This window comes from Betta splendens, chromosome 11 (genome assembly GCF_900634795.4).
Source record: "Betta splendens chromosome 11, fBetSpl5.4, whole genome shotgun sequence".
Lineage (NCBI taxonomy): Eukaryota > Metazoa > Chordata > Actinopteri > Anabantiformes > Osphronemidae > Betta > Betta splendens.
Genome location: NC_040891.2, coordinates 9,157,624 through 9,184,019, shown reverse-complemented (window position 1 = coordinate 9,184,019; position 26,396 = coordinate 9,157,624). Strand labels below are relative to the sequence as shown.

General features: G+C 46.5%; 4 protein-coding genes and 1 long non-coding RNA gene across 5 annotated transcripts; 2 read left to right on the top strand and 3 right to left on the bottom strand.

Moving 5' to 3' along the window:
• Positions 1-1,296: 1,296 nt before the first annotated feature.
• LOC114865928 (zinc finger protein 385D-like) lies at positions 1,297-9,097 on the bottom strand. Its single transcript, XM_029167465.3, has 8 exons — positions 8,935-9,097; positions 7,500-7,612; positions 4,262-4,369; positions 3,864-4,032; positions 2,678-2,896; positions 2,378-2,559; positions 1,674-1,775; positions 1,297-1,561 (listed from the first exon to the last, which is right to left on the bottom strand). Exons 1-8 carry the CDS (start codon positions 8,960-8,962, stop codon positions 1,307-1,309), a joined length of 1,176 nt encoding a protein of 391 aa, XP_029023298.1. The 5' UTR covers positions 8,963-9,097; the 3' UTR covers positions 1,297-1,306.
• Positions 9,098-10,332: 1,235 nt separating this feature from the next.
• LOC114865254 (uncharacterized) lies at positions 10,333-11,811 on the top strand. Its single transcript, XR_003787493.3, has 4 exons — positions 10,333-10,551; positions 10,977-11,056; positions 11,197-11,271; positions 11,420-11,811. It is a non-coding gene; the product is annotated as an uncharacterized LOC114865254 (long non-coding RNA).
• Positions 11,812-13,138: 1,327 nt separating this feature from the next.
• LOC114865685 (ras-related protein Rab-25-like) lies at positions 13,139-15,028 on the bottom strand. The gene is made up of 5 exons (XM_029167006.2): positions 14,685-15,028; positions 14,082-14,277; positions 13,795-13,988; positions 13,622-13,702; positions 13,139-13,545 (listed from the first exon to the last, which is right to left on the bottom strand). The coding sequence occupies exons 1-5, from the start codon at positions 14,719-14,721 to the stop codon at positions 13,418-13,420; spliced, it is 636 nt and encodes a 211-aa protein (XP_029022839.1). The 5' UTR covers positions 14,722-15,028; the 3' UTR covers positions 13,139-13,417.
• Positions 15,029-15,743: 715 nt separating this feature from the next.
• On the bottom strand, positions 15,744-21,707 carry ubqln4 (ubiquilin 4). The gene is made up of 11 exons (XM_029167005.3): positions 21,526-21,707; positions 20,041-20,192; positions 19,683-19,831; positions 19,317-19,579; positions 19,017-19,175; positions 18,684-18,906; positions 18,442-18,581; positions 18,035-18,118; positions 17,544-17,659; positions 17,236-17,470; positions 15,744-17,152 (listed from the first exon to the last, which is right to left on the bottom strand). Exons 1-11 carry the CDS (start codon positions 21,667-21,669, stop codon positions 17,000-17,002), a joined length of 1,818 nt encoding a protein of 605 aa, XP_029022838.1. The 5' UTR covers positions 21,670-21,707; the 3' UTR covers positions 15,744-16,999.
• A 1,550-nt stretch (positions 21,708-23,257) lies between these two features.
• LOC114865686 (lens fiber membrane intrinsic protein-like) lies at positions 23,258-24,752 on the top strand. The gene is made up of 5 exons (XM_029167007.3): positions 23,258-23,420; positions 23,727-23,935; positions 24,104-24,253; positions 24,339-24,473; positions 24,550-24,752. The coding sequence occupies exons 1-5, from the start codon at positions 23,401-23,403 to the stop codon at positions 24,609-24,611; spliced, it is 576 nt and encodes a 191-aa protein (XP_029022840.1). The 5' UTR covers positions 23,258-23,400; the 3' UTR covers positions 24,612-24,752.
• Positions 24,753-26,396: the final 1,644 nt, after the last annotated feature.

Sequence of the window (26,396 nt, the reverse complement as noted above, 5' to 3'; positions counted from 1 at the left end):
AAGCAGGAGCAGAAAATGTCCAGCTAATTAATCCGCTTAGCTCTCAGCTGGCTGATTTAAGACCCAGGCCCCAAAAAGAAGATGGTCTCAGAGGTCGCGGGAAGTTGAATAAGCAGCGGTTGCACAGCCTCCGACCCGGTGAAGTGAGTCTGGCCCCTGAGAGCGGTTGCAACAATCAATTGTCAGCGTGGAAAATACGTCTGCGAGAGGCAGAGTTTGTTCCACAGTCTGTCTACACCTCGAGGCTTCAAAAATGACCTTTCTCCAAAACATAAATTTACCAAAAATGGGATACACATTGCTTAGGGCGGCATTGTAGTAGATCTCATCAAAAAAAAAAAGAATCAGGCAGAACATTCCTGCTTTGATCTATGACAGAGGCTGAAGCTGGAGGGGATGAGGCGGAGGAGGCAGGAGCACAGGTTTATCTGTTCTTTACCGGGATAAAAAAGATCCTCAAAACAGCCCCCGGAGCCAAATCAAGGCTCCGCATGTTTCCTTTTCATTTGTGTGACGGCAAATGCTTGAATAAAGACCAGGGAAGTTTGGTCTTGTGTCCTGCTCTGTCACAAAGGAGGCTGAGACTTGGGTCAGAGTTGTGGCTCTGAAGGCGGCGATGCCGGCGCACACGTACACAGGCAGCTGAGGGGATTAAGATAAACGCTTGTTCCTACCTCGCATCTGATTTAATAAGGCCGCGGGAATGAGAGACGGCGGATAAAAACCCCCGACGATCATTAGGGTGGAACACCGTTTCGCCGATTGCTTTAATAAAAGGCGCATTTATTAAATTTGCGTTTGGAGCCGTTTTCATCAGCGGCAGCAACACTCCGGAAGGTATGAAAGAATATTAGGGAACCAGATCAGATATGACTTTCCACAGCTATTGTTTATTGTGAAATAATAAACATTTTCAGTCAAGCCTGGGCTTCGAGGCATTCAATCATACATGCGTATATACACACAGTTATAGTCATCACAGAAGTTCAACACTGAATGAATCTGCAGAGCCCGTTTTTTAAAGAGGGACTTTATTGAATCTTATAGAGATTATCCACAACTATTATTATAGGACCATACGAGCTGTCCTTCTATGGTGGCTATATCTGCACATGCTCGCTCGCTCGCTCGCTCTCTCTCTCTCACATACACACGCACATCTGAAAATAATCTGCTTTTGATCCTTTGCTCCTTTGTAGTCCTTTCATCCCGACCTGTCTTTCGACTGTGTCCCAGTCCGTGTCGAGCGCAGCCTCTGGTGCCACGTGGGGCAGAGCAAACACTGTCGGACCGGGCCCGCGTCGGGTCAGTAGGGGGAGAACAGAACCGGCGCGTGTGCGGAGCAGATGGGCCCCGGGGCCGCGTGCAGCAGCGCCTGGGGGAGGGGCTGGCTCTGGAAGAGGGCGGGGCTTGAGTGGGAGGCGGGCCGCAGCGGGAACGCGGGCAGCGAGGCCACGCCGGCGGCGGCGGTGGCGGCGGCGGCGGCCGAGAGCTGACGCTGCAGCAGGCACGAGGCCAGAGGTTTGGAGAGGTCCTGGTTCTTCTGCAGAGCCAGACGGATCTGACGAGGAAACACAGGAGAACACAGTAGAACCGAAGCAAGCTGGATTTCCTACTTTTCCTGGAAAGGGCTTAAAGATCATGTACACAAACACAATGAGCTGAGTACTCACTGCGTGGAAACTGTGATGTCGCGGGGTGGGAGTGTAGGGGCTGAACTTAGGCTTGGCCGGTTTACCTGCAGCTCTGTCCTTGTGCCTCCGACTGCTGATGTGCTGCAGAGGCAGACAAACACAGATGAGCAAACGAATCAAGGAGCAGCCGACGAATCGAGGAGGCAAAGTGGCCTTTGTTTACGAATTTACATAATCGGACGACGGGAAATTAAAGGAGGCCTAATCAAAGTTCCTGTTTCGACAATTGAGACAGGCTGCAAATATTTTGCCGGCTCCATCGCTGAGGTTCAAAATATTCATGAGGGGCTGGTTTGGACGTCTTTTTCTTTTTTTGTTTGATTGACAAGCACAAACAGATGGCTCTGGCCTGCGCAGCCTACCATCAGCAGCGCGCTGGTAAATATTCATGAGCACCTGGACAAAGTTTACTTTGAAACAACAGCCGCGCGGACGGGGCCGCGCATTCGCATCACGCTGACGTCACATCCTGGCGCTCGGCGGAACCTGGAGAACGTGGACAGACAGTGACTCCGCCCACTGTTCCACGCCAGCAATGCTGCAGGTGCAGCTGATTGTTGATTCACGCCTTTGTGTCCCGGCTCACGCACGTTTAAAGGGCACCGTTGTTGTCATAGACGAACACTTGTCAGGCAGGAATAAAAAGATCCAAGTGCTCTGTGAGCGGCTCCACGTGGACTAACCTGTTTGAGCTGCGTCTCAGAGTTGACGTGAACATCGCAAATCTCACAGTGGAAGGTTTTATTCTGGAGCCCGGTGGATGACTCGGACGGCGCCGCCAGCTTGGACTTGACCCCTGCCCTCGGGAAGGACTTGATCGACCCGTCGCCGCTTCTGGCCTCCAGCATCGTCTTGTGCTTGGTGCCTGAGACGCATAGAAGAGCATCAGCGTGACTCTGTGTGTGTGTGTGTGTGTGTGTGTGTGTGTGTGTGTGTGTGTGTGTGTGTGTGCGTGTGTGTGTGTGCGTGGGGGGGGGTCTCACCGCTGTTGTGGGCCTGCAGCTGCGAGGCCGAGTTCACGGCCACCTTGCACAGGGAGCAGTAGAGGAGACGCACGGCTTTCTCCTCCTCCGTCTCCTCCTCCGGAGCGTCTGCGTCCCCGCGCGGGGACGGCGGCGAGGGGTCGGAGGGCGCGTTCACAGTTACAGCGGGGACGTGGCCCGGCGGCGCCGCCTTTGAGGTAGGGCTCGAGGCTGAGGGCTCTGCGGTCGAAGCCGCCACCAGGACAGAGATGGAGGGAGACAGGAGACACAGTTCACTTCAAACCATTCACCCATTTGCTGCAGAAACCATGAAATTCCTTCACTCCTACTGGGGTTGGACTGGTTGAGCAGCACAGGCTACATGTAATTAAAAGCTTTATCAATCGCCCTAATCACAGTGATAATCAATGGTTTCCCCCTAGACCAGCAGCTCTTAAACAACCAGCTTCCTACAGAGACGATTCGGTCCATTATCCTCCAGAAGGTGGACTTGTTGAGGTTCCCGGAGGAGCGTGTGCTGATCTGAGCATCGACTCTTTGCTAATAATAATGATTAGCTGAGTGGGTGTGTGTTTGTTAGCGCTGGTGCCCCCCTCGTGGAGAGCACCCGGGCCGTTTGCAGGAGTAATCCATGGAGAGCTCCACCGCTGCGCCGCGAGCGCTGAGCTGCAAAAACACATGAGCAACGTCACGTGATACTCAGGTAAAACCGTTCTTTCACCTTGTAATTGATTCTGTTCACATACACTCAGCACACGCGTATTTTTGGTGCGGTGCGACGACACGGAAGCCGCGTTCAGAGCGTTGACACTGCGTTTTTGATCTCAAGAGGCCACTGAGTGAGGACGGTAAACGTGGACACGAAGAAGCAGCGGAGAATAATGTTTAACCTTTAATCTCCTCACTGTGAAACCCAGAGCAGCAGGAGGTTTATCACTTCAAAGAGGCAAAGTCGTGACTGGGAAGAAGGTTTGAGCCGCACATTCACGTATCTCACATCGTTTCATGTCTGCACACACGCGCACACACACACACGCACGCACACACATGCACGCACACACACACACACACACACACACGCGCACACACACACACACGCACACAAACGCGCGCGCACACATACACGCGCAAACACACACGCACACACACACACACACACACACACTCGCCCTTCAGAGACACACACCTCCTGATGCTGTGTCAGAGCTGCAGGGCTGTGGGCAGGCTGACGAGAGGATTTGCGATGTGGTTTCCTTGGTGACCGGTTCAGAGGTCCTGCTCTTTGAATCTGGGGCGTCCAGAGATTTCAGCCTCTTTGCGTGTTTGGTGCCACTATAATGAGACGAAGCCTGAGCCTGTGTGCAAAGAGTAAAGGACACGGAATCAATGGCGGTTTTACAATTACTGCATAAACGAGGGATTTTGTGCGTAAACATCAATGCTCACACACACAGAGGTGTGTGCGTCTCATTAGGTCATTAAATCAGGCATCAGCCGTCAGAACCAGTAAAACAGCCAAAATAGCAGCGAGCGAAGGGCGTGCGTGAGAAGCGAAAGCTCCCTGCTTCGCGCGACACCACCCACCTCGGAGTTGAACCTCAGGCGACAGACGCCGCACGAACTGGGCTTTCTCTTGGAGGGAGAGCTCAGAGGGAAGCTGGGGCCGATCAGAGCTTTATGGACGTGATCCATCTGCAACAGAGGAGGGGAAAAAGGCTGAGGTGGGGACTTGTTCGCAGGAAACGCACAGCTGAGGGAACACACGGAACATGAGGAGAAGCAGCGGGAGTCACAGACACCAGCAGGACTTAGTTTACCTTTAGTCACAGTCTGAGTCTGAGCTCAGAAGCTCCTGTTCTTCACTGTGTGGGGTGTCGTCATTAGGACCACCATGAAGCTGTAAGGTCCATTACAGCCCATACAAAGTTTTTACAGACACCTTTAAAGCTCAGCGAGAGCGTGTTTCCACACCCAGAGCTCTTCCAGTAAGACCCTGTGACACCGACCTCAAGTGTTTCCAGTCACACGCTTCCAAAGCCGAGCAGAGCTTTTTTGGAACACCTGAGCCAGATGTGCTCAGGTGCCGCGAACCCACCGCCGAGATGTTTGCGTTGCACACAGAAAATCCACGCAAAAAGACAGACTGTCACCGCAGAACGGGCTCCTGTCGGCGCGACAGCAGCAGCAGCGGAGCCGAGCCTCTGGACGCCTCCTGGAGGTTCTGATGAGCTCGTATAGTCAGCACAATAATACCCAAATGGCCTTCGTGGGGCGAAACAGAACTATTACCTGTGATGAAATGTTAGGAGCCATATAATCAACCACAAACAGGGAGGCGTTATGGAAATCTGGCGCGAGGTGACATAAAGATTTATGCGTTGTTGTGGGTCGGCCAGCGAGTTGTGTAATCCCTGGGAACTGAGCAGGATACAACGGTATCTGTGGAGCCGGGGAGGAATTCTTTACTGTTCAGATGTCAGTGTGTGTGTGTGTGTGTGTGTGTGTGTGTGTGTGTGTCTATGCACACATCTAAAACCCAGCACAGCTGCATTACAACAGCTTAACATGAGTGAAGCTGCGTCTCGGCTCCCCCCTCCCTCCCTCCTCCCCCCTCCCTCCCTCCTCAGCCCCCGAGGCTCCCGTATTGCCGTCTGACCTTCCATAACGCGCTCCTCACTTCATCTCTCCATCTGCTGCCTCTCGCTTGATCAAAGTCACCTTCCTGCCTCCCCGTGGACTCTCTTACCCTCCACTGCAGCTTCCCACTCCGGGACGCACGAGCACCTGTGGCAAAGTCATTCCGACCTTCCCCCGACTCTCTTCTGATGATGCACACGCGCTACATCACCCGATCACACTCAACTTCAGGAATAAAAGTCATAACAGCAGTAAATTCGGTGGATGATAGTGTCAAAAACACCCGACATCCTCCACAAAGTATGGGTCATAAGAAGGACATTCACGCACAGCATGGGCGTGGAGCGTCTGACGCGCTCGTGAGTTATAGCTGAAACATATGGCCAAGTAAAGTAAAGCAGACTCCAACCTGGAGCCCAGTCAACAGACTTAACATTTATAATGATGAATGTTCCTGCTTTTACATTGTGTAACAGCGTGACAGCGACGTGTGAATGCGAGACGTCAGGCACCTGAAAAGGAGTGGGTAGTGATGAATGAGCCGCAGCTTTTGGGTCTTTGTAATTTAAATTATTTTTTTTTTGGGACTCAAGCACACTTTTAGTTTTCATTTTATTTAGAAAACGGTGGATCCGCGGGTCCAGTGAGTCCAAACGAGGTCCACACACATGCCCTGTAACCATGACAGCCTACATGTGGGCACCACACAAACTCCTGCAGGGTTTACAATGCATCTACATTCACTATATATATATATAACACAGACACACACAAGCCCACACATCAAACACACAGTCCAGGAGAAAACACAGGCAGCAGAGTTCAGCTGTGCACCACCTACTTAACACCCACAGGTTCCAGTCAGACAAGGGCTAAGATTCCCTGAATACCGTGCAGTGGTTTTACTGCAGGAGAACAAAGTTCACGCTGTTACTTTAACTTTTTCATTTTTATGTATCCAACGCAAAAAAAGAGTTTTTATTAATATATTCTTTATTTCTACATGTGTAAGGAGTGTGTTGACCCACACATTTGCAGACCTAGAATGATTGGTTACAGTAGGAATGGAAAATGAATCATAAACAATTTCGCCTGATAGATTATTCCACTTGTTTTCAAAGCAGAAATGCCAGAAATTGGTCTGGATCCAGCAGTGGGAGGATTTACTGCCTTTCCTTCTCATCTATTATAATAAAGTAAATACCTTTGGCTTTGGTGCTGCTAACATAAAACACACCGAAAACATACCGAATGGTTATATTTGGCTTTTAGGAATGATAATTAATTATTCTTTTAAAAGTTACTTTTGAAGATCTGCGCACTAAATAATTAAAGGATGAATCCCAGTGGGACCAAACAGTGGATGGAGGAAGCAGGAGTCGAACCACTGACCACTGTTCATACAGGACCATCGGAGCGACTGGGTCTCGTGCACGTAAAGTAATTTGAACGACAAGTATCAAGACATCAAACTAATGTAAGTCAAAGCGATGAGCGACTGTGACTGTCATTCAGCGGTTGCTGAGAGAGAACAACTATCTGCAGGATATGAGCGGAACGGAGGTGAAAAGTTTAGCAGCAGTAAGAGGATGAGGAGGAGGCGCGATGAAGACGACAGCGGGAGACAAAGTGGGTAAAAAAAAAAAAAAACGCACAAAGAGAGGGTTGAAGTAGAAGAAAGTGGACAGGATGGATATGATGGCTGGAGTGCAGACGGAGAGTGGTGAAATGGAAGGGGAGGGGTCCGAGACGCTGATGGCTGATGTCTCCACAGGCAGCAGAAAAACACACAGACACACACTGAATACCACACCGGCAGCTCCACACACGCACACACACACACGCACTGGTGGATTTCAGATGCACCGTCCGAACTGGACACGTCGGACCTCGGGCCGGCGCCGGCTTCACCCTTCACCAACGCTGCGCAGACAGCTCTAAGAAAGGCTCTGCGTGAGGAATGCTAAGGCAGCGCCCCCCCCCCCGCGTTGTGTGGAAATGTCACAGCTCTCGGCATCAGATGTGATATATTTGGAAAGGTGTAGGCAGCGCTCCCGCATCTGTGCGCGGAGACATGACTCCACGCAGGCACACGAGTCCGCGCAACAAACTCCTCCACTTTGGGTTCCAGCAAAAGGGACCGTCGTCGTCGTCGACGGCAACGGCGGCGGCTGGCGGTACTCACGTCGGCAAACCCGGGGAGCAGCTGGAAGGGAGGGACGGGCTTCAGGTCGGAGTGCGGGGACCGGGCCAGCGTGGAGTGGGCCAGCGCCGGCAGAACGCTGTGACACACGTTACCTAGGAGACAGGTGGACACATGGAGCCACGATGAAGTGATGAACGCTAATAGACCAGACGGAAACATCTGTTGCTAAAAGTCTATTATTAACGTCAGCGCTAATGAACAGACAGTAAATACACAACACAACTTAAAACGAGTCCATGGGTGGCGGCGTCTACGTGTGCTGCTGAGCTCCGGGCTGAACCTGCGCAGAGGCTCCAGGCCTAAATAATTCATCCCGCTGCTGTTGTCAGCAGTCACATCCTCAGTAAATAGGAAGGAGCCCTCTTTCACACGACTAAGTTCATCTAACTTGAAGCCAACTGAGCATAAATTTAATTTGCACAAGGCAAAATACCCTGAAAGCAGCCGGGGACAGGCTTCACTTTAGAGCGAGTGATGCATTTAATGTCAGCTGTCGTTTACAGGACATTCAGGTGCTGTGAGGTGTAATCAGTGTGGCCCACACAAACAATTTAACTATTAATTATCATTACGCACGCGTCACATGTTGAGACAAGCGCATAAACATGCGCGCACTTGCATCCTGACTCACAAACACATCACGCAAGTGACGCGCGACGAGTGGCGCAAACGCAGCCGAGTCCTGATTAGAGACGCCTGTTTCCTACTTTGCATTTTCCCTGAGCCCGATTGCGCGTTTGGATTCGGGACCCGGACGTGTGCGTAATCATCGCAAACACACACCCCAGCACACGCACCCGCTCGGCCCGCGGTCTGATTGCCGCTAACGAGACGAAGTCGTGCGTGTCTCGGGGCTTGTGCGCGCGCACGCAGCGTATCGCGGCGCGCCGGACCCGAGCGTTTGCGTTTGAAATAAACACGTGGAGCCCTGAGATTGTGCACGAATTTGAAGGCGGTCACTTTTACAATACGGAGGTTTATTATTAACTGGCATCAATGATAACAACTCAAATGCGCTGAGGGAACGCACTCAATACAAATGAGTGAGTTTGCTCATTCGCCAGTGTAGTTCGCTTAATGGTTGGCGTATAATCGTATCAATCATTATTTAATATTTCAGTTAAGCGTGTTTTGGTGCGCGTGCAGTATCGTTTGTTATTAAAGAATTAGCTCGCGGCTATTTCGGAGACATGCGCAATAACAGCTGCGGCTCCAAACACTAGAATATCCACAAGTGATTTATTTGTTCCGTCTGAGAGACGCGCTCCATGAACAGCACCGCCTTCGACTCCGTCCGCGCCGCCGAGCAGGTGACTGACTCCACGGAGCTCTCATCCATTCCAACATAGCAACAAGTGACTTCTGGGTTCCGAACTCCCCCCGAGAATAAAAGCAGAAAGCGCCGTTTACGTACCAAAATACATGGCGACGCCGAGAGACATCCGAGCGCTCAGTGTTTGATGAAAGTGGGTTTCATCTTCAGAAGCAGACGCCGCTTTGCGTCTTCTCCTCCACTCGGTCTCTCCTGCAGTCGCCAGCGATGCTGCTCCTTCCCTTTCGGACTCCCCCCTCCTCCTCCTCCCAACCCGCCCCCACCTCCTCCTCACGATTCGTCTACGAGTGTTTCCCTCTGCATCCGCATCTCCCTGCGATCTGCTTCTAATTCGGCAAATGGACGGAAATGGTCCTAATGAGTGTGCAGCACCGCCCCGGACCGGCTGGCAGCACGTGCACGGCGCGAGGGGCGCGAGGGGCGCTCTCAAGCTGACGCGGCGGCGTGTAGCTCAAAGTAACGTCTCTTGGTAATAATTCAGGTCAAAGTCCAGCAAAACTGAAATGGCATGTTTGAATGAATTAACAGAAATGCCCGTGCTCCGGGTCACGGTGTGACTTTTCATTTGCAGCCTCCCACTCGGCTGCCGCCTTTTGCAAAGAGCAGAGTTCTTCCGATGATTCTGTAAATGGTTCCCCTTCCTCTCAGACCCACGGTATTTTTAGATGCATCCTGGAGCATTGGCCACAGAGGGGACAGCACACAACACTTAACACACAGTCCAGGTAGAAAAACCCCAACGTCCCAGCATTTATGTGCACATGCTTTCACTAGTGCATCCACTCACTCACTTAAACACAGTGTGTCCAGATCTGTCTTCCCTCTGCACACACACACACACACACACACACACACACACACACACACACACACACACACACACACACACACACACACACGCGCGCACACACACGCACGCAGGTCCTCGGAGAGTTTGGCTGCGCAGCATCTCCTGGCGCCGTGACCTCGGTTCAACCGTTTTTTTTGCTCTTCGAGCCCAATCGTGTTCCATCCCCCGTGTCCAGAGGGCGGACAACAACACGTGTTTTCCCACAATCCCGAGATTCCAGAGAGCTCTCGCTTGGAAATGTTGTGAGTTAAACAAGCGTGGTGCACGAGGCGTGCGCGCTTCCTCTGAATGGACAAGTCCTTTCGCTTGCATCGCATAGGAAATACAGAGATGCTTATGATCAGAAGGCACAGACATACAATGACAACGCGCCAAAGGAAATTAGAAAGTGAAGCGGAACCGTACAAAAGCCTGGCATGCAAATAGGGGCCTCTCAGGGTCGCTCAGAAAAACCATTCAGTGGAACAAAGTATCTGAAAATCTGAAGTGATCTGCACAAATAAGCATGGTATAATTACGCTTGATGACTATCGGAGCTATTTCATCCAGCCTGTACCTCCGTCCATGTGTCCCGTGGAACGAAACAGGGGAAAAAAGCATGCATGGAAATATCTGCTCATAAACCTAAGCTAACGCTTCTGTGTCACTTACACTGGTGCCAGACAGGCATTTTGTGTCTCACTGAGAAAGCGCAGAGCGCGTTCAGGGGGTCGGCTGGTATTACAGCCTTCGCTTTGGGCTGGAGTGGATGAAACGTTTCTCCCAGAGTTGCAGGTTTGGAGGCTTGGATTTCGTTTCCTAGCTTCAGCCAGATGTCCTCTTCCCTCAAGTGTAAATGTTGGGCCAAGGTAAGAAATCAACGCCGCAGCCGCAGTGGTGTGAAATCTGCTTTTGACGGGTGAAATGTGGGTCCGGCGGTCAAACATTGCACTTGCGGGTCGGTCGGCTGTTTGTGTCAGGTCAAACCAAGCCATGGCTGTGGATGGGGGCTTCTATCATGCTAATGTGACTGAGGAAGTTGCCATTAGCGGCCTCCTCTCCAGATGTCATCACTGAAGCACAAGCGTAAACTCAGCAGCATCCGTCACTCTGGTGGTAACACGTTAACAAAAATCCTGTTTCGGCATCAGGTTTCATGTGAAAGCAGCACTCACCTACAGCTGCTCAGCATCACAGATGTACGGACAAACACCGTGGCTGTCATGGCAACCGAGATATGTAATATTACGGTGTTGAGGCTCTCCTTTATGACTTGCAGCCTGTTTAATTACAGCCCAGGAAGGAATCTCGTGACCCGAGACAGGCTGCGTTGTGAAATCAGCAGCTTTTCAAGGACCAGAATGAACTGAACAGGTGATGCAGCTCCACATAAGACAGCACAAACATGAAGACACAAGCTCGCTAACTGATTTTAACAGGTTTTTATCTGCTAATAAGCTGAGCTGAGCCTTAACAGCTCACATCTTCAAACACACTCATCATTTTCTCTGCAGTCACCTCCGGGCAGCAATCTGCCTCTGCGCGTGTTTTCATCTCTCTCCAACGCACATTTTGGGAAAGTGGAGAGCGTGAGTACACAGCCACCGTTCGGCTTACCTCTTCCTTTGATTGGTCGCCATAACAACATCTCCATGGCAATCAGCGCGCATTGATTTTGATTCTATTTATGTGATGATGTCACCTGATGTGGAAATCACAAGCGTGCGTTCTCCTCAGACATGACGAGCAGATGCAGGATGATGGAGGAATGCAGCCTGTGAGAGGCGTTCGTGCACAGACGCAGGCGAGTGCCCACTTATTTGAGATCTAACATTTTATTAAATATGAAATAAGTCCCCGGTTTTCTAATAAAACATTGCTATTCACTTTAGGAACTGTGGAATTACCACTGAGCTGAAGCTTCCCGAACACCACTGTATCAACAAATTTGATGACTCCAGTTGAGTTGTTTGCTGGGTTGACGCCGTATTTCCTGAAACTATATAAATAATCACTGCGTTGGCTAAAAAATGTAGACTAAAACCTTTTTCTGAGTTTGTGAATATTTAAGGTTTTGAAGAAAGAGATGATGTGTTCAGGTCCCCCTGAGACGTCAGAGTTTAAAGTTCTTCTTGTTAAAGTTTTTATTTCTGAGACGTTGTGTATATGCGTAAAGGTGTGCTTCCCTTGTAGGAATCTGCAGTAAAAAACAGATCGAGAGCAGAGGAGCAAACATTCAGTGAGTAGATGTGATGCTGCAACTGTAAATTCTTGGAGAACAAGATTTCCCGCAGAGACATAGCTCTGGCCAAGTAGGAGTCGTAAACAGGAAGTAAACAGCTCCGTGGCGTCGCCGTATCTGCCCTGCCACCCTCCACTGGACGTGAGTGTTTCAGTCTGTGCAGTGTGTGGGTAGTGGTCAATGGGAGCTTCACTGTTAAAGACAAGACCCGCAGAGGAAAATCTACTAAAATCACTTAAATACAAGAAAAAATCCAATTTTGAATGTGACTTTTGTCGACAGGATTCTTACCTCTAGGCTCAGGACAGAGAGATTTACAGTGATCACGAGCCTCTATGGATTATTACACCAGATGTTTCACTCCCTGAAAATATCCGCGTTCATGAGAAATAATTAAAACTTTATTGTCTGGTAGAAAGCCTTCTGCAGAAGAAACTTAATAAAAGTATTTGTGGCCATTTCACTGTGGCAAAAATGATCCCTGGAAGGAAAAAAAAAAACCTTGCTCAGAGACACCACACACATGTACGTGTGCGCACACACTCACACCACAGGAACAACGTCATGGCCATCTGTGAGCCACAGATAAAATACTATCTGTCCAGAACGCCATTAACCACCACTACTGTAAATTTATACTCTCTCACTCTGTGAGTCTGTGCGCACATGCAATTACATCCATAGTCTGTCTCTCTCGGAAATGATCACACACACACACACACACACACACACACACACACACACACACACACACGCACACACACGTCCGTGAATGGAACTTGTAGGAAAAGTGTAAATTAACTCTCTACACTGATTGGCTTGTCAAAAGGGCATCACAGGCGGTTACCTAGGCAACCACACTGCAGCGCCATGCGAGCTTAATATCATGATCATTAATGGGTTGAATAGTAGCAGAGACGGTGCTCTAGTATGAGATGCACCCAGAGTTATTAGAGAAATGAGTGGCACTCTCTTCACACAACAGTCCCGGAGCTTCTCATTCAGCTTTCAACATCAACGCTGCCACCTACAGGCCGACGGGCGACATAAGGTCCCACCAGGGTTGGGATGGTGACCCTGTCTGAGATGTGCAACCCTAAATGTTTGGAGTGTCCATGATACTAAGTAATGGACAATTTAACATGTGTTTGCATGTAACCAATGCTGATAGTACATTTCTGTATTTGTATTGTGGTATTCACAAAAAGGCCAAATAAAATAAATAATTTATTCCAAATTCTCCCAGTTAATTTCTTTATAAAAAGCAATAGAAAGCTTGACATACAAAGATGGATTACAGCAAATCAAAGTGAATAGTAGTAACACCCGTTAGCCACTGCAACACGTAGTATATGAACCTTGGATTTCCTCCTAACTTAATTTCTTGCTGTTTGCAGGTCCCTTCCTCTGTGACTGTGTGTGAATGACGTCACGCCTGAGCTTCCAGATGATTTGATGATGATTTGAGTTGATTCAGCGCGGCCCGCGTCCTGTTAGGAGCCGCCGCAGCAGCCTCTGCTGTCCTTCTGTGCCTCGCTCGTCGGCCCGATGGGGCTGGACAGGGTCACGGCGCTGATGGAGCCGCGGGTCACCTCTCGACTGGACACCTTCTTATGGATCGCTGCAAAGACACGGAGACGCGTCAGCGGGTCGTAGGCGATAATGGGAGGATGTGTGTTTTAAGAACGCGGCCCGACCTTTGAGCACTTCATTGAAAGCAGCTTCGACGTTGGAGGAGTCCAACGCTGACGTCTCCATAAACATAAGACCTTTCTTCTCTAAAGAAAAACAGTCAATAATCAGCATTAATGTTTCAGCCTGGAGCAGCAAGCTGAAACTCTAAAAAGCATAAAATCAGCCCCCCACTGACCTGCGAAGACCCTGGCCTCCTCCGTGGGCACGGTCCTGACGCTGTCCAGGTCCTTCTTGTTCCCCACCAGCATGACCACCATGTGAGGGTCCGCATGGTCGTACAGCTCCTTGAGCCACCGCTCTGCGCTCTCGTACGTCAGGTGCTTGCTGATGTCATAGACCAGCAGCGCTCCGACGGCTCCCCTGTAGTACCTGAGCTCATCAAGTGAGAGAGAGCAGACATTAGAGGCCGGCCCTCGCACCGTGTGTGTGTGTGTGTGTGTGTGTGTGTGTGTGTAAGCCCACGCTGAGGTGATGGCCCTGTAGCGCTCCAGCCCCGCTGTGTCCCAGATCTGAGCTTTAATGGTGAAGTTGTCCACCTGAACGGTCCGCGTGCTGAACTCCACACCGATGGTTGTGCGACTGTCATGATTGAACTCGTTCTTGGTGAAGCGGGAGAGGAGGTTGCTCTTTCCCACGCCAGACTCCCCTATCAAAACAACTAGACAGACACAGACCCAGCAGGAAACCATTCAGTGCCTTGATTTTATAACCAAAACTATATTAACATGAGGTGAGTCAGAAATGATTCAACCGACTTAACACAGATTTTCTGCTGCCTCCACAGATCAACGTGGCAGATCCACCCAGAGGATTACATTACTTATACACACACAAACCACAAGCAAGTCTGTGAAGGTGAACCAGGAAGTGTAAAATCGTCTGATTCTCTAATAGGTCAAAAGGTTTGCAAACCAATGAAGAAAAAAAACATTCACTTCCTGCTTCCCCGCCGTCACTTAGACATTGAAGCAGGCAGTTAGAGAGCTGCAACCTGACAGCTCTGACACCAACGCGAACGCTTCTGACTCCTGCTTCACAATCACAGCGCGGATAAACATGGCTCACCTTTGAAGACAAAATTGTAGGACTCATCAGTCCCCATGCTGAGTTGACTAGTCAAGGGTTCCTGTTTCACTCAGAAAATATCCTCAAGCCACTTTGTTAACTCCAAAAGTAATAAGGTCAAAGGCAAAACAGACTAAAACAGCCTCACTTTCCCTCCTGTCCCTGGTCTGCAGAGAGAGGTAATAAATAATTCAAACGGGAAAAAAAACCCAACAAGACGCCGTCGAGCCCTTCACCCAGATCCTTCCTCCCTGATCTGTGGATAGGGGCAGCTCCTGGCTGAGAGGCAGGCGAGCAGGCAGGACCGCTGTGGCCTGCCGATCCCTCATCAGCTGACACCCAGGGGAGGAGAGCAGGTGAAACGGGTAGAACCACTTGTAGGGAGTCACTGAGCACGAGAGCAGACTCCACCCACCACACAAAGACACCTCATCCAACAGGTGGACCTGTGTGCCAGGGCGCCTCCCTATTTGCAGCTCGCTTACAGGCCCGTGAGTAGAAACAGTGATTTGACCCGATGCACTCATTTTCATGATATATTTTCCAGGGCAGGCTTCAATGCTAATTTAAACATACAGTCTAATGGTTATAGTTTCCTTTAAACCCGTGAGCCACAATTCACTGCACGCTATCACCCATTGTTGAACCAGCACCTTTCAACAGTGTCGCTATGGCCACATTGCTTTTTAAACTCCTGCTACTTGGCATGAGCAACAGGAGACACATAAATATTATGCAGAGGCAGTTAGTGAGAAGATGATTCACTTCTTGTCTAAAGAGTAATTTCCTTCAACAAATGAGTAACAGAAACACTGGCATCAATCTTAACTAGCAGAAGCTTGTTTAAAAAAAAAGCTAATTATATAGAACTTATCTGTAAACATTTGGCATCTGTTATCCACGACTGTAGTAAAGACAGTCCCATCATTACCGTGTTCAGCTGCTTTGCATACTGGGCGTCCTAAAGTCCATTTGCATAATAAACAGAAGGAGCGCACACACGTCATAGTTCGCCCTAGTAACATAAATGTATGTAATCAACCGACACGGGGCGCGGACTGTTTTTGACCATGTTTTATTGTTTTAGTACAGTACTGTTAAAAGTTAGTTCCAACATGTTCAATTGGGAGATGGATTCTTTTTTTTTATTTTTCAGCTGAGGTCAACAGACAAAGCAAAGCTATTAAAGCAGTTGCCAAGTTTACCACAACTACAATGCTGAGAATTTCAAAAGGAAAAAAAAATAACACAACCTAGAATTTGATTTTAGAAGAAATCTTGGAAAGCCTTTCCATTATTTTTTACTTACTGATTTCCACATTTATTTTATGAGAGCCAAAAATCATAATTATCCCTAGGTACTAAATGCACCCAAAAAAGAAAAAAAATAAAATAAAATGCTGAATCAGATTAAAATGAAAGAAAAACTTGTTTAATTTATAGTCATTCTAACAGTGTCCTCTGCGTTCGAGATGCCGCAATGTGAGATTTAATTATGGTCACAGTTGTGATCATCACAGAGTGATGCTTTGTGGAAGTTATTGGGGGGGTTCTCATGAACCCTTTGTGTGAGGGAGTAATTGGCTGACAATGCTCTTGTAGGGCAGGAGAGGACAGAAGGCACAGCACTGGTGCCTCAGAGGGAAAAGACACTGTGCACCTGTGAGTGGGCACTTTTATCTGGAATGACAAATTACAAGTTCAAAAGAGCGGAAGGAGGTCGTCATTTTCTGAAGCGCTTGCAATAAATAGTGAAAGGAGCTATTTATGTTGAACCTTAAGAATGGGGAAAGAGAAAAGAAGATTGAACGAATGTATGAACAAGACATGTTCTGTCTGTATACCAGAAAATCGTCATGGATAGATTTGCTACTTAAAGGCTAAAAACCTGCCTCATGGTGACCATGTATAAAACAGAGCTAACAGCCAATCACATCATATGGGTTTAATCTATTTTGTGTAATTGTCTGCCTGCATCACTCAACTCAACCCTATTTTGTGTGGAAAAACAACAAATGAATCTCTCGTCAGATTTTTCACCATCTGCAGCACAGCACAGATTCAGTCCGGCTACGTCAGCACTCGGAGACACACTTCTGGATGGGTGATGCAAAAAAGAAAAAGTATGGGGACTAGGGAATGCTGTGAAAATGGACAAAAAAATGTGGGTCTTACAGATCCTGCCGAAGTTTCTTCTGTCATGTTTTGGGACAAGACACTTAAATTTCTCTCGATTCTCTGTAGAAGCTGTGTTTGTGTGTGTGCGTGTGTGTTAGGTATGCTTGTGTCTGTGAGCAGGTATGTACTGTATGTCTTTACGAGGGCTGTGAGCCCAGCAGTCTCTCAATAGCGGCATTGATGTCCCCTCCAGTAGCAATGAGGGCCTGCAGGTTGGCCTCACGGTTGATGAAGCCCATAGCGTTCAGCTGGTCCAGCTGGGTCTGGAACCGAACCTCTGGGGTTTGGGTCTGGGGGGAGATAACATTTATTAATAAACACATCATACAAATCAAGACAGATGTGTCAAATTTTTTTTTGCTTTTGTGTGTACCGTTGCACTGCCTCCTCCACCCCCTCCGGCGAACATCTGGAGCATCTGTTGCATCAGCTGCTGCTGGGCGGTATTTGTCCCTGCACTGCTGGGTGAGGATGCCGGGTTCTCTGTTGGTACAGCTCCACCTGTAGGCATAGCCCCACCTGTGGGCACAGACCCACTTGTGGGTACCGCCCCGCCTGTGGGTACTGCCCCGCCTGTGGGTATGCCAGGAATTCCACCTGACATCAAGCTAGAAAACAAAGAATAACGCACTAAGAATCTATTTGCATTAAAATTGCATCTTATTTTATCTGTGAGCATACCTGGGCATGAGGCCTGGTGCTTCTGTCTGCAGCGTCTGTAAGCCCTGCTGGATCTGCATTAGAGCTTGCATGGCCCGAGGATTAGTCATAACTGACAGGGCTTCTGGGTTCTGCATCTGCAGTTGAATAAAAAATTAGCAATAATCACATTTTACAGAGAACTAAACCTGGTAAATAATAGAAATGCATAATTTAATCAATGTTGAATGACAAAGAATTTAATGACATAGAATGAAAAGTAACATTTTGCTTTATTGAAGAATATTTTAATTTAACTAAAGCAATGTAATGTGATAGCCACAGTTACATAATGTTACTCCAGAGCAGATACATCTGTTTTAGGTCAAAAGGATTAAAGCTTATTACAGTATCCTGCCCCCTGAGGGCCAATCAGTACTGCTCATCTTGTGACAATGCTATGCTACAATTTCTTTTTTTAAATATATATTTATTTAATTTAGATCATGTTCTTATACTGCAATACAAGTCACCTGCTGCAGGAAGATGGGCAGCTGAGATCTGAACTGTTCCTGAAGCTGTGGGTTTCCAGCAAACAAGGGATTATTCATCAAAACCTGGGAGTGAGAGAAAGTTAATTTGTTATTCCACACTGGAGACAATTACTCATAAAAACAAGCAAACAAGTTTTTTACACTTTCTTCAACTGAGTTTGGCAGAAAACTCAACAAGTCCCACTAGTCCCACAATAACCGAAGTAGCCTATTTTCAATTCATTAAGCACTTTACAGATCACTATATTCAGCTAATGGGAACTGTTACGCAAACAGAATAACAAAGAGTTCTGTGACAGTACTTGACACTAGAATTTGATGACTGCTGGTTTCTGTAGGATGTTGTGCATGTTAAATGGCATTGTGCATTTGCATGTACTTCTTACCTGAGAGGCCAACTCTGGGTTTTGAGAGAGTGACTGCATCATACTCCGCATGTATGGAGCAGACAGCATATTCTGCATTAGCTGGGGGTTTTCTGAGATCTGCTGCAGTAGACTCTGCATGCCTGGGCTGCTGAACATACCTGCAACACAGAAACATTAGAGGTTAGCAGAAATACATGTCAACAAATAAATATGTTAACTTAGTAAACTTGGTGTGATAAAAAAATAAAACAAAAGGATACCATTGCCCAGACTGCCAGGATTAATACCAAGTGGGTTGGACACACTGGGGGTGGTTCCTCCGGTGGTGTTAGCACTTCCTGTGGTGCTGCCTCCACTTTCCGAGGTGCTGGATGAATTAGGTGGACCCCATGGGTTAGGAAGGGGCTCGCGGTTCTCTGTCCGTGATGGCTGGGCTCCAGAGTCAGAGTTGCCACCTAGAGCTGAGAAAGGGTTGCTACCAAACTACAAGGGGAGACAAAAAACAAAGACGACAGAATGCATGATAATCCTATCACGGATTAGTGCAGTACAGACAAATTAAAACTTTGGCATTAAACATTGGTCTCAGATACCTGTTCCCTCGCAGCACTGAACATGGGTTCCTGTATATCTGTGTACATCCTCCGCAAGGCATTGTAACCTCCAGGGATGCTCTCCAAATTGCTCAGTGCCCGATCTTGGTTCCGCATCATTTCCTGCATCATGGCTGGGTTCCTAGCCAGTTCCATGGTCTGGGAGAAGAGATAAAAAGCAAAGCAAGTTATCAAAAGCGTATCTAATAACATAGCTACCAAACTCTAAAACTAACTGAAGTTAAACCGTATTATCGTAGTGCTTGTCCAAAGTACATTACTGTCACTCATTTCTCCTACCTGTCTCATGAGCTCAGGGTTGTTGAGCATGTGGGAAATCTCTGGGTTGCGCTCCATTAACTGTTGCATCTGAGGATTGGCCATGATCATTTGTCTCATCAGGTCTGGGTTAGACATCATGTTCTGGACAAGGGGGTTCTCCATAATCTGAGAGAGCATCTCTGGGTTGGACATGAGCTGCCTCTGCATCTGCTGTTGCAGTTCCATGAAATTAGCTGAGCCCATGCCAAGTCCAGCAAGCCCAGCCAGGTCACCAAAGCCACCTAACAAGGGCCGAATGAATGGTGGTTAGACATGCTTATGGTACAATTCTATAATACTGACTTTAAAAAAAAAAACGCCTATACGTGACACAAAGGGACTCACTCAGTATGTTTGGCGTTGGTGCGGGCGGTGGAGCAGTGCCAGTAGAACCTGCTGTGGAGGACGGGTTTGTGCCTGGACTGGAGGTGGAGGTACTGCCTGCTGGAGTCGAGGCTGGGCTTGAGGCTGATGTGCTACCACCATCTCCTGCCCTAAAGCGATAATTTGTACAATTAGCAACTTTATATTGTTATAAGTTTATAGTATTCCTGCATAATAAATCATTAATGCAACAACTGCTGCAGTTCACTGAATTCCAATGTAATCCAAATAGTTAATCAACCCTTTTCAGAGGCATGCCCTACCATGCTATTCCAATGAACCAATTCAGTCATACTACTGTATCATAATGTAGCCTTACTTGTGTGCTGTCTTTATGACTAGGTGAACTGTCAGGCCGTCCTTGATGCCGTGTTGGCTGAGGCTGTCGCCATCCTTCAAAATCTTCCCTGCAAAAATCAGAACCAACTGGTCCTGTTTGGCTTTGAATCGCCTTGATATTTCTTCTTTGAACTACGAAAGAGCCAGAACAGACAGAAGTCATTAGAACACAGGATTAGGACGGAAGTGAGAAAGACAATTGAAATGAAAATTATTTTAAAGAGATGGTTGCACCTTACCCTTTAACCTGTTTCTAATCTTGAGCTACCTTCAGGCAAATGAGAACCCTATTGAAAGGGAATCCTCTACTTATCCTCGTCTTAACACTCAAATCACTGTTTGACTACTGTGTCACTCATTATTTCTAGAGTCATCCTGAGCAAACCTGCAGCATGGCACCATCTCAAATCAGATACATACTTTACTGTAGTGGCCAATATGTTAGATGTTCACCAGGTGTGTGATCACACTGTTTTCACAACCAAACTACTACTCTATGTGTAGGTTTTCCAGTCCTCTCTGCTACAACAGCCTCTGTTATTTAATCAAATGTTATAACATTTTACAAAAAATATTTAAAATTTTGTTTAGTAGGCTTTTTACCTCACTCTTACAATGGTTTTGTTTACAAAATTACTGTATGCCTGTATTTCCTTGTTCCATTACTATGATGTAATTTTAAATTTCCATACCACATCATTGCTCTGAACATATTACTTTGAGCTCTGACGCATGAACGCTCTCAGCGCTATATGACGTGCGCCCAATGAGAAGTCAGAAATATCAATAGCTGAACCTGAAACGAACACAACCACACAAAATGTGCGACATGCTTCTTCCAGTATTATGAAAAGCTTCACTGTGATTTCACTCTGGCTGTGAGATTGCACTATAGTTTTAAATCCACTGAACACGTCGCCTGGCCGACAGCACCTCTGAGACTGTGTATAAATTCCCCAGAAGGCAGAATGACAGAGAATATTCTAGAGTGAAGACACTGAGCTGAGACTGTAAATAAAAGCCATTCGGGGAAATAACCCTATTCAGAACACTTTAATGTTTCCACTAGGCCATTGCTGCTCCAGCACAGCAAGCGAAGACCGTCAGCTGACACTTGTTTGGCTACACATTTAATGCTAGTTAACGTTAGCGTTATTAGCAGGCTAACTTAGCTAACTAGCTCACCCCTACCGTTAACTGTCCGTCCGGTTAGCCATTTCAATCAATACCTTGGTTATATCTCACTACTGGACCTCAACAACGTTATTAATACCGACCATCTGTTCATTCGATCGGCAACGCGTTCACCACACACAGCCTATTTAATTCCACACACTGTCTGTTAGCCGGTAAGAGTGACGACACATGCTAGCGCGGCTAACTAGCTAGCTTCCTAGCTGAAGTTGTGGGCAGGGGCATGACGTTGGAGCACGGCGCTAAACCGCACCAGCCAAAACCAACGAACCTGAGTGACAGAAGCATCTTCTGCGATGGCGATTTCTTCTTTGTCTTTAGGGGTTTTTACTGTGACCTTGATAATAGTTCCCTCCGACGCTTCAGGTGTATTATTGTTGTTATTACCAGGATCTGCGGCGCCTTGGTCAGCCATCTTTACTCCGCTGATGGAACAGCTCAGGTCTATCGTCAGCTTCCGGGTTATAAAAGGTCAAACATCTTTCCAGAACCTCAGACTACAAGACGAACGATTATTAAACCTCTTGGTGTTCCGTTTAAAACTATGTTTGAGTCCCTTTCCTTTTAAAATAGCAAATCATTTATATGTTTATATACAGGTATATATTTTATTTCTTTTTTTCTTTTCACCCCCCTTTTTTCTTTTCTTTCTTTTCTAACTTACTTTTGTATGTAAAAACTGTAATTGCACACTTATAACTGGTTATGACTGAAGTTAGTATGAATTATGTGCATCTATCTAATTATTTTTCTTTTAACTGATTTAAGTACAGGTTTTTTAAGTAGTTCTTCTGTACACAGGTAGTTTTAGTTGCTACAACTTCACACTCTTACTATGTTAATATAGTATATTTATAGTAACAGTTTTATCCCACTACACATGATTGTCACAGTTTTCTAATTTAAAATACAGCAATCAAACAGCACAAAGTAAACCAATGCTCTGTACACAGCAATGCTATGAAGAATTACCATCTGATAAACTTATTTTTAATGATGTGAAAGCAGCCATGGGAATAGAAACATTTAGACTAAACACTGAAATGATCCATCAAATCAAATGGTCTGGTGTAGTCTATCATGTGTTAGTTATTTGGTCTTAGTGTGTAAATGAATAAAATAAAGCAATCTGAGTTAAAGTATGCTAAGAATAAAGTCAAACGTTAAATAGGAATCTTATTTTGGAAAAAAAAACTAATTTCATTAAATACTACTGCTGTTTTTTTTACACACACGAGTACTTGAAAGCTTTGTTTTGATGCCAATAAATTGCCATGTGATTAATATCACATAATTTGTTTTTCAGCATGACTATATATGACTATATACTGTGTAAAGGCAAACAGGAAACGTGTGACCTAACATTTAACAAACTAATTCTAATGAATCCGTGTCAATTCAACCTTGTGACAGAAGCGTCCTCCAGTAAAATGGGACAGAATGAGGCTGCCTATGGATAAACACATGATATGTAGGTGCTGGCTGCATAGAGCGATAACTCTATATGCGTCGCACCATGCTTGCGCAGTGTGACTCTACTGAAAGGAAAGTGTTGGTTTCAGCATGTTGCATTGGCACAGACAATCCTGCATACCTATGCATATCCCCAGCTCTAGAGCACGCCTGTTCCAAACAACCAAAACCCCCAAAAAGAAACACAGACCACCATCCCTTCTTTTAGCCCCCCCACACACACAGATGTATAGGGTCACATGTACCGTAGCTCCTCTAGTGTCTCATTCATGTGTAATTCACACCGTGGGCGGATTGCTGCAAAGGATTTTGCTTTCATAAACAGAAAAAGCCAGAGGACAACTTTTTGGCTGTAGTATTGTCTGCGACTCTCTCTCTTTCCCCCCAGGTGAGCGACAGCTTTCTCTCGGTCCCTCCACTTCTCTATCTTTACCTCTGGAAGGTGGGCAGCACAGAGGGTGCATTTCCAGAAACAAGGTAGGGGATCAGAGCAATACAAATACGTTTATGATGACTGTGATTGGAGGGAAGCCGGCACAATCAGATAAAACCACATTACCATTGAACTAGTGCAGGTGTGACACGTAGACTCGGAAGAGGAGCCGCGACAGTCTGCATCATCGTATAGAAAAGGTTTTATGTGGCTTTGCTCTTAAATGTTTAAAAAAACGCGATGTCTCCATTAAAGACGAGGTAAATATGTTTCAAGAAAAGCTGGTAGAAATCCGTTCTTGTTCGTTTTGATATTTGACAGCTTCACACGCTGTTACATGCTTGATATGCTGGTAACCATGTTCCCTCTGGATTGTTTGCTTTGATGGAACAGCCGAGTTGAGCCTCTTTCACTATTTGCTGGTGAAGTTTTGACAGATTTTTCTGTCCTGTTGCATTTTTTTAAGACAGGGATGCAGAACGCACTTAAACATAAATAGCAAAACCAAATTTTAAAAATACTGGCTGTACCAATAACCACTGTTATTTCTTCTTGGTATTTTGCAGTTGCTCTTCGGTGGGCCCATTATCTCAGCTCAAGATGTACAGCTTTATGGGAGGGGGCCTGTTCTGTGCTTTCGTGGGTAACATCCTGCTGGTGGTCTCCACTGCCACCGACTACTGGATGCAGTACCGTCTCTCTGGAAACTATGCTCACCAGGGTCTGTGGAGGTACTGCATGTCCAACAAGTGCTACATGCAGACTGACAGTATAGGTAAGACTCTATGCTAATCACATGCTGGTTTTAATCCTGAACTAAACACTTGTATCTGTTTTCAATTTGGATCTAAACAGACACTTTGGAGAGGCCAATATTACTGAATCATGTTCAGCAAATTAAACTGACAATGAAACTAATAATTGATACATCCGTCTCATTTAGCTTACTGGAATGCAACCAGGGCCTTCATGATCCTCTCAGGGATGTCATGCTTCGCAGGCATCATCGCTGGCATCATGTCCTTCACACAGTTCTCCTCCTTCGAAAGGTTCAACCGCTCCTTTGCTGCAGGAATCATGTTTTTTGTCTCCAGTGAGTCTGGTTCCTTCTGAGCTGACACTTGCTTTGAGTCTAATATGACGCATTACTAACACACACCTTCCTTCCCTGCTCCCAGTGTTCTTTGTTCTGCTGGCTATGGCCATTTACACTGGAGTGACGATCAACTTCCTGGGGAGGCGCTTTGGCGACTGGCGCTTCTCCTGGTCCTACATACTGGGCTGGGTGGCCATGCTCATGACCTTCTTTGCAGGTGACGATTGTGGATAATCTCTGATTTCCCTGTGTCTCATTGCATTGTATGGATGAACTGCATCTGGCTGTTTCAGGTATTTTCTACATATGCGCCTACAGAATGTGTGAAAACAGAAGAGGAACGGGCCCACGCTAGAGGGAAACACCTTCACTGTTTGTGAAAAATACGGACACGGACGCCGCAAACTAAATATTAGCTATGAATCATCAATCCTTCAACAGTTTGCAACATGTTTTCTAAAATGCCCTTCATTTAAATGAGCATTTTACAAACTGACACAACAAAGTTACTGGTCACTGGTTCATAACGCATTTATCGTTGTGACAGGATATCAGTATTGCGTCACCCTCTTTATTTAATTATTTATTAAAAAATAAAACTTGCTGAAATTTGGCACAACCAATAAAGTTGGATCTTAAATGTCAGTGTGGAGTTTTTTTCTTGCCCAACAGAAGATGGCAGCACTGAACACGCTCAGGCTGTGAACTACGAGGACTGTAGTCATGGAAATACATGGTAAATATTACATAGAAATCAATTTATATATATTTATTATATATAAATGAAAATATTTTACTTATATGTATTATAAATATATATATGGGTATATTTACATGTATTTAATGTAAATATATTAATTTAGAAGGGAAATAACACTTAGAGGTGCACAGTAACTCTCAGGAATTCTCTTGAAGCTCTGCGTTGGCAGTGATTCAGAACCTGTGATAAGAATTCCCTCAACCTATTTGTACTGGGTATCTGTTTTGCTCACTGGTGTTTTTGTGCCAAAGGGCCTTTTCCTCTGATAACAAGCATTATCTTCAACGACATAATTGCAGAGATCCCATCAGCACAAACGGCTAAATGCGGAACATTAAAAACTGCTGGGAGGCCGTCGGCGTCTGTGATTAGAAAATCCCGTTCACGCTCCCGTGCTGAGGAAACCAGGGTGGGGTCTCCCTGCCTCTGATTGTTCCATCACCTTTTCCTTTGGTAGCGGCTTCCTCCGTCACCCTGGTGCTTGTCCATTCCTCGGCATCAGCTGGGGGGAAAAGAGAGGAGGCCGGTGAAGCAAGGAATGCTTTGGCTGCTCGATGACGCAGAAACAATGTAAACAATCGCTGGACGAATTCCATGATTCGAGTTTCCAAGTTTGGCTGCAGTTCCTGTTCTGAGGAGATAAGCGCTAAAACGATCCGTGCCAGGACCAGTTCTAGGATCAGACCTTTAGAGGAGCTCAGCCCCTCATGAGGCCTATGATACAGAAGTGATATTTCATATTAGCTATATTTTAAATTTTTTAGCACAACAAGTTTTATTGTTAATTGGCAGTAATAATGAGGATGAATGGAGTTTTCAGTATTTTACACAGTAGCTTTGCTAGTGTGAACAGACATTGAGCCTTTTTTATTTACTGTGTGAGGGGGCAGTTACTCTGTCAGTGAGAACATCTGGTAGTTTTCACTAACAGATAGAAATCTATGTGACAATTTGCCCCGTTTGGCTAATTTTACAGGGCTGAAAGAGCTCCTCCTTCCACCAGACAGGACAGCGCTCTGTCATCAGGTTGAACACTGTCCATCACTGAGGCAGATGTTCAGATGTTCAGACGTTCAGACGTTTATGCACCACTGACAGGAGAAACATGCAAACGCACATTCAAGTGGAAAGTGGAGATCAGAGATTTGTTGGGCTACTGAAGTATTTAATCCAGTCACACTTTGGGTATTTAAATATTTATGAAATATTGCACAAAACTCTCTGTTGTATATGAATATATGAATATTATATTATTATATTATATGAATAATACTGATAACAGTTATCAGTAGTTGTTAGAGGCTTGTTGTGACATATGACACATATTATTTAATTTATTTTAAGTCATTCTATTGCTTGGTATTGCTTGGTTCTCCACTG

Bases quoted from the DNA above. Each gene is read 5' to 3' on its own strand.
- LOC114865928 (XM_029167465.3), bottom strand. From the start codon at position 8,962: ATGTCTCTCGGCGTCGCCATGTATTTTG. The intron at 4,370-7,499 runs GTGAGTACCGCC...CCTCTGTTGCAG, and splicing joins TGCTCCCCGGGTTTGCCGAC to ATGGATCACGTCCATAAAGC. The intron at 2,560-2,677 runs GTGAGACCCCCC...TATGCGTCTCAG, and splicing joins GCTGCAGGCCCACAACAGCG to GCACCAAGCACAAGACGATG.
- LOC114865685 (XM_029167006.2), bottom strand. From the start codon at position 14,721: ATGGGGACTGATGAGTCCTACAATTTTGTCTTCAAAG. The intron at 13,989-14,081 runs GTGGGCTTACAC...TGATGAGCTCAG, and splicing joins TACAGGGCCATCACCTCAGC to GTACTACAGGGGAGCCGTCG. The intron at 13,546-13,621 runs GTCGGGCCGCGT...GTGTCTTTGCAG, and splicing joins TTTCAATGAAGTGCTCAAAG to CGATCCATAAGAAGGTGTCC.
- ubqln4 (XM_029167005.3), bottom strand. From the start codon at position 21,669: ATGGCTGACCAAGGCGCCGCAGATCCTGGTAATAACAACAATAATACA. The intron at 18,907-19,016 runs GTATCTGAGACC...CTCCCCTTGTAG, and splicing joins TCAGTGCTGCGAGGGAACAG to TTTGGTAGCAACCCTTTCTC. The intron at 17,660-18,034 runs GTGACTTGTATT...ATTCAACTGCAG, and splicing joins TGCCCATCTTCCTGCAGCAG to ATGCAGAACCCAGAAGCCCT.
- LOC114865686 (XM_029167007.3), top strand. From the start codon at position 23,401: ATGTCTCCATTAAAGACGAG. The intron at 23,936-24,103 runs GTAAGACTCTAT...CGTCTCATTTAG, and splicing joins CATGCAGACTGACAGTATAG to CTTACTGGAATGCAACCAGG. The intron at 24,254-24,338 runs GTGAGTCTGGTT...CCCTGCTCCCAG, and splicing joins AATCATGTTTTTTGTCTCCA to TGTTCTTTGTTCTGCTGGCT.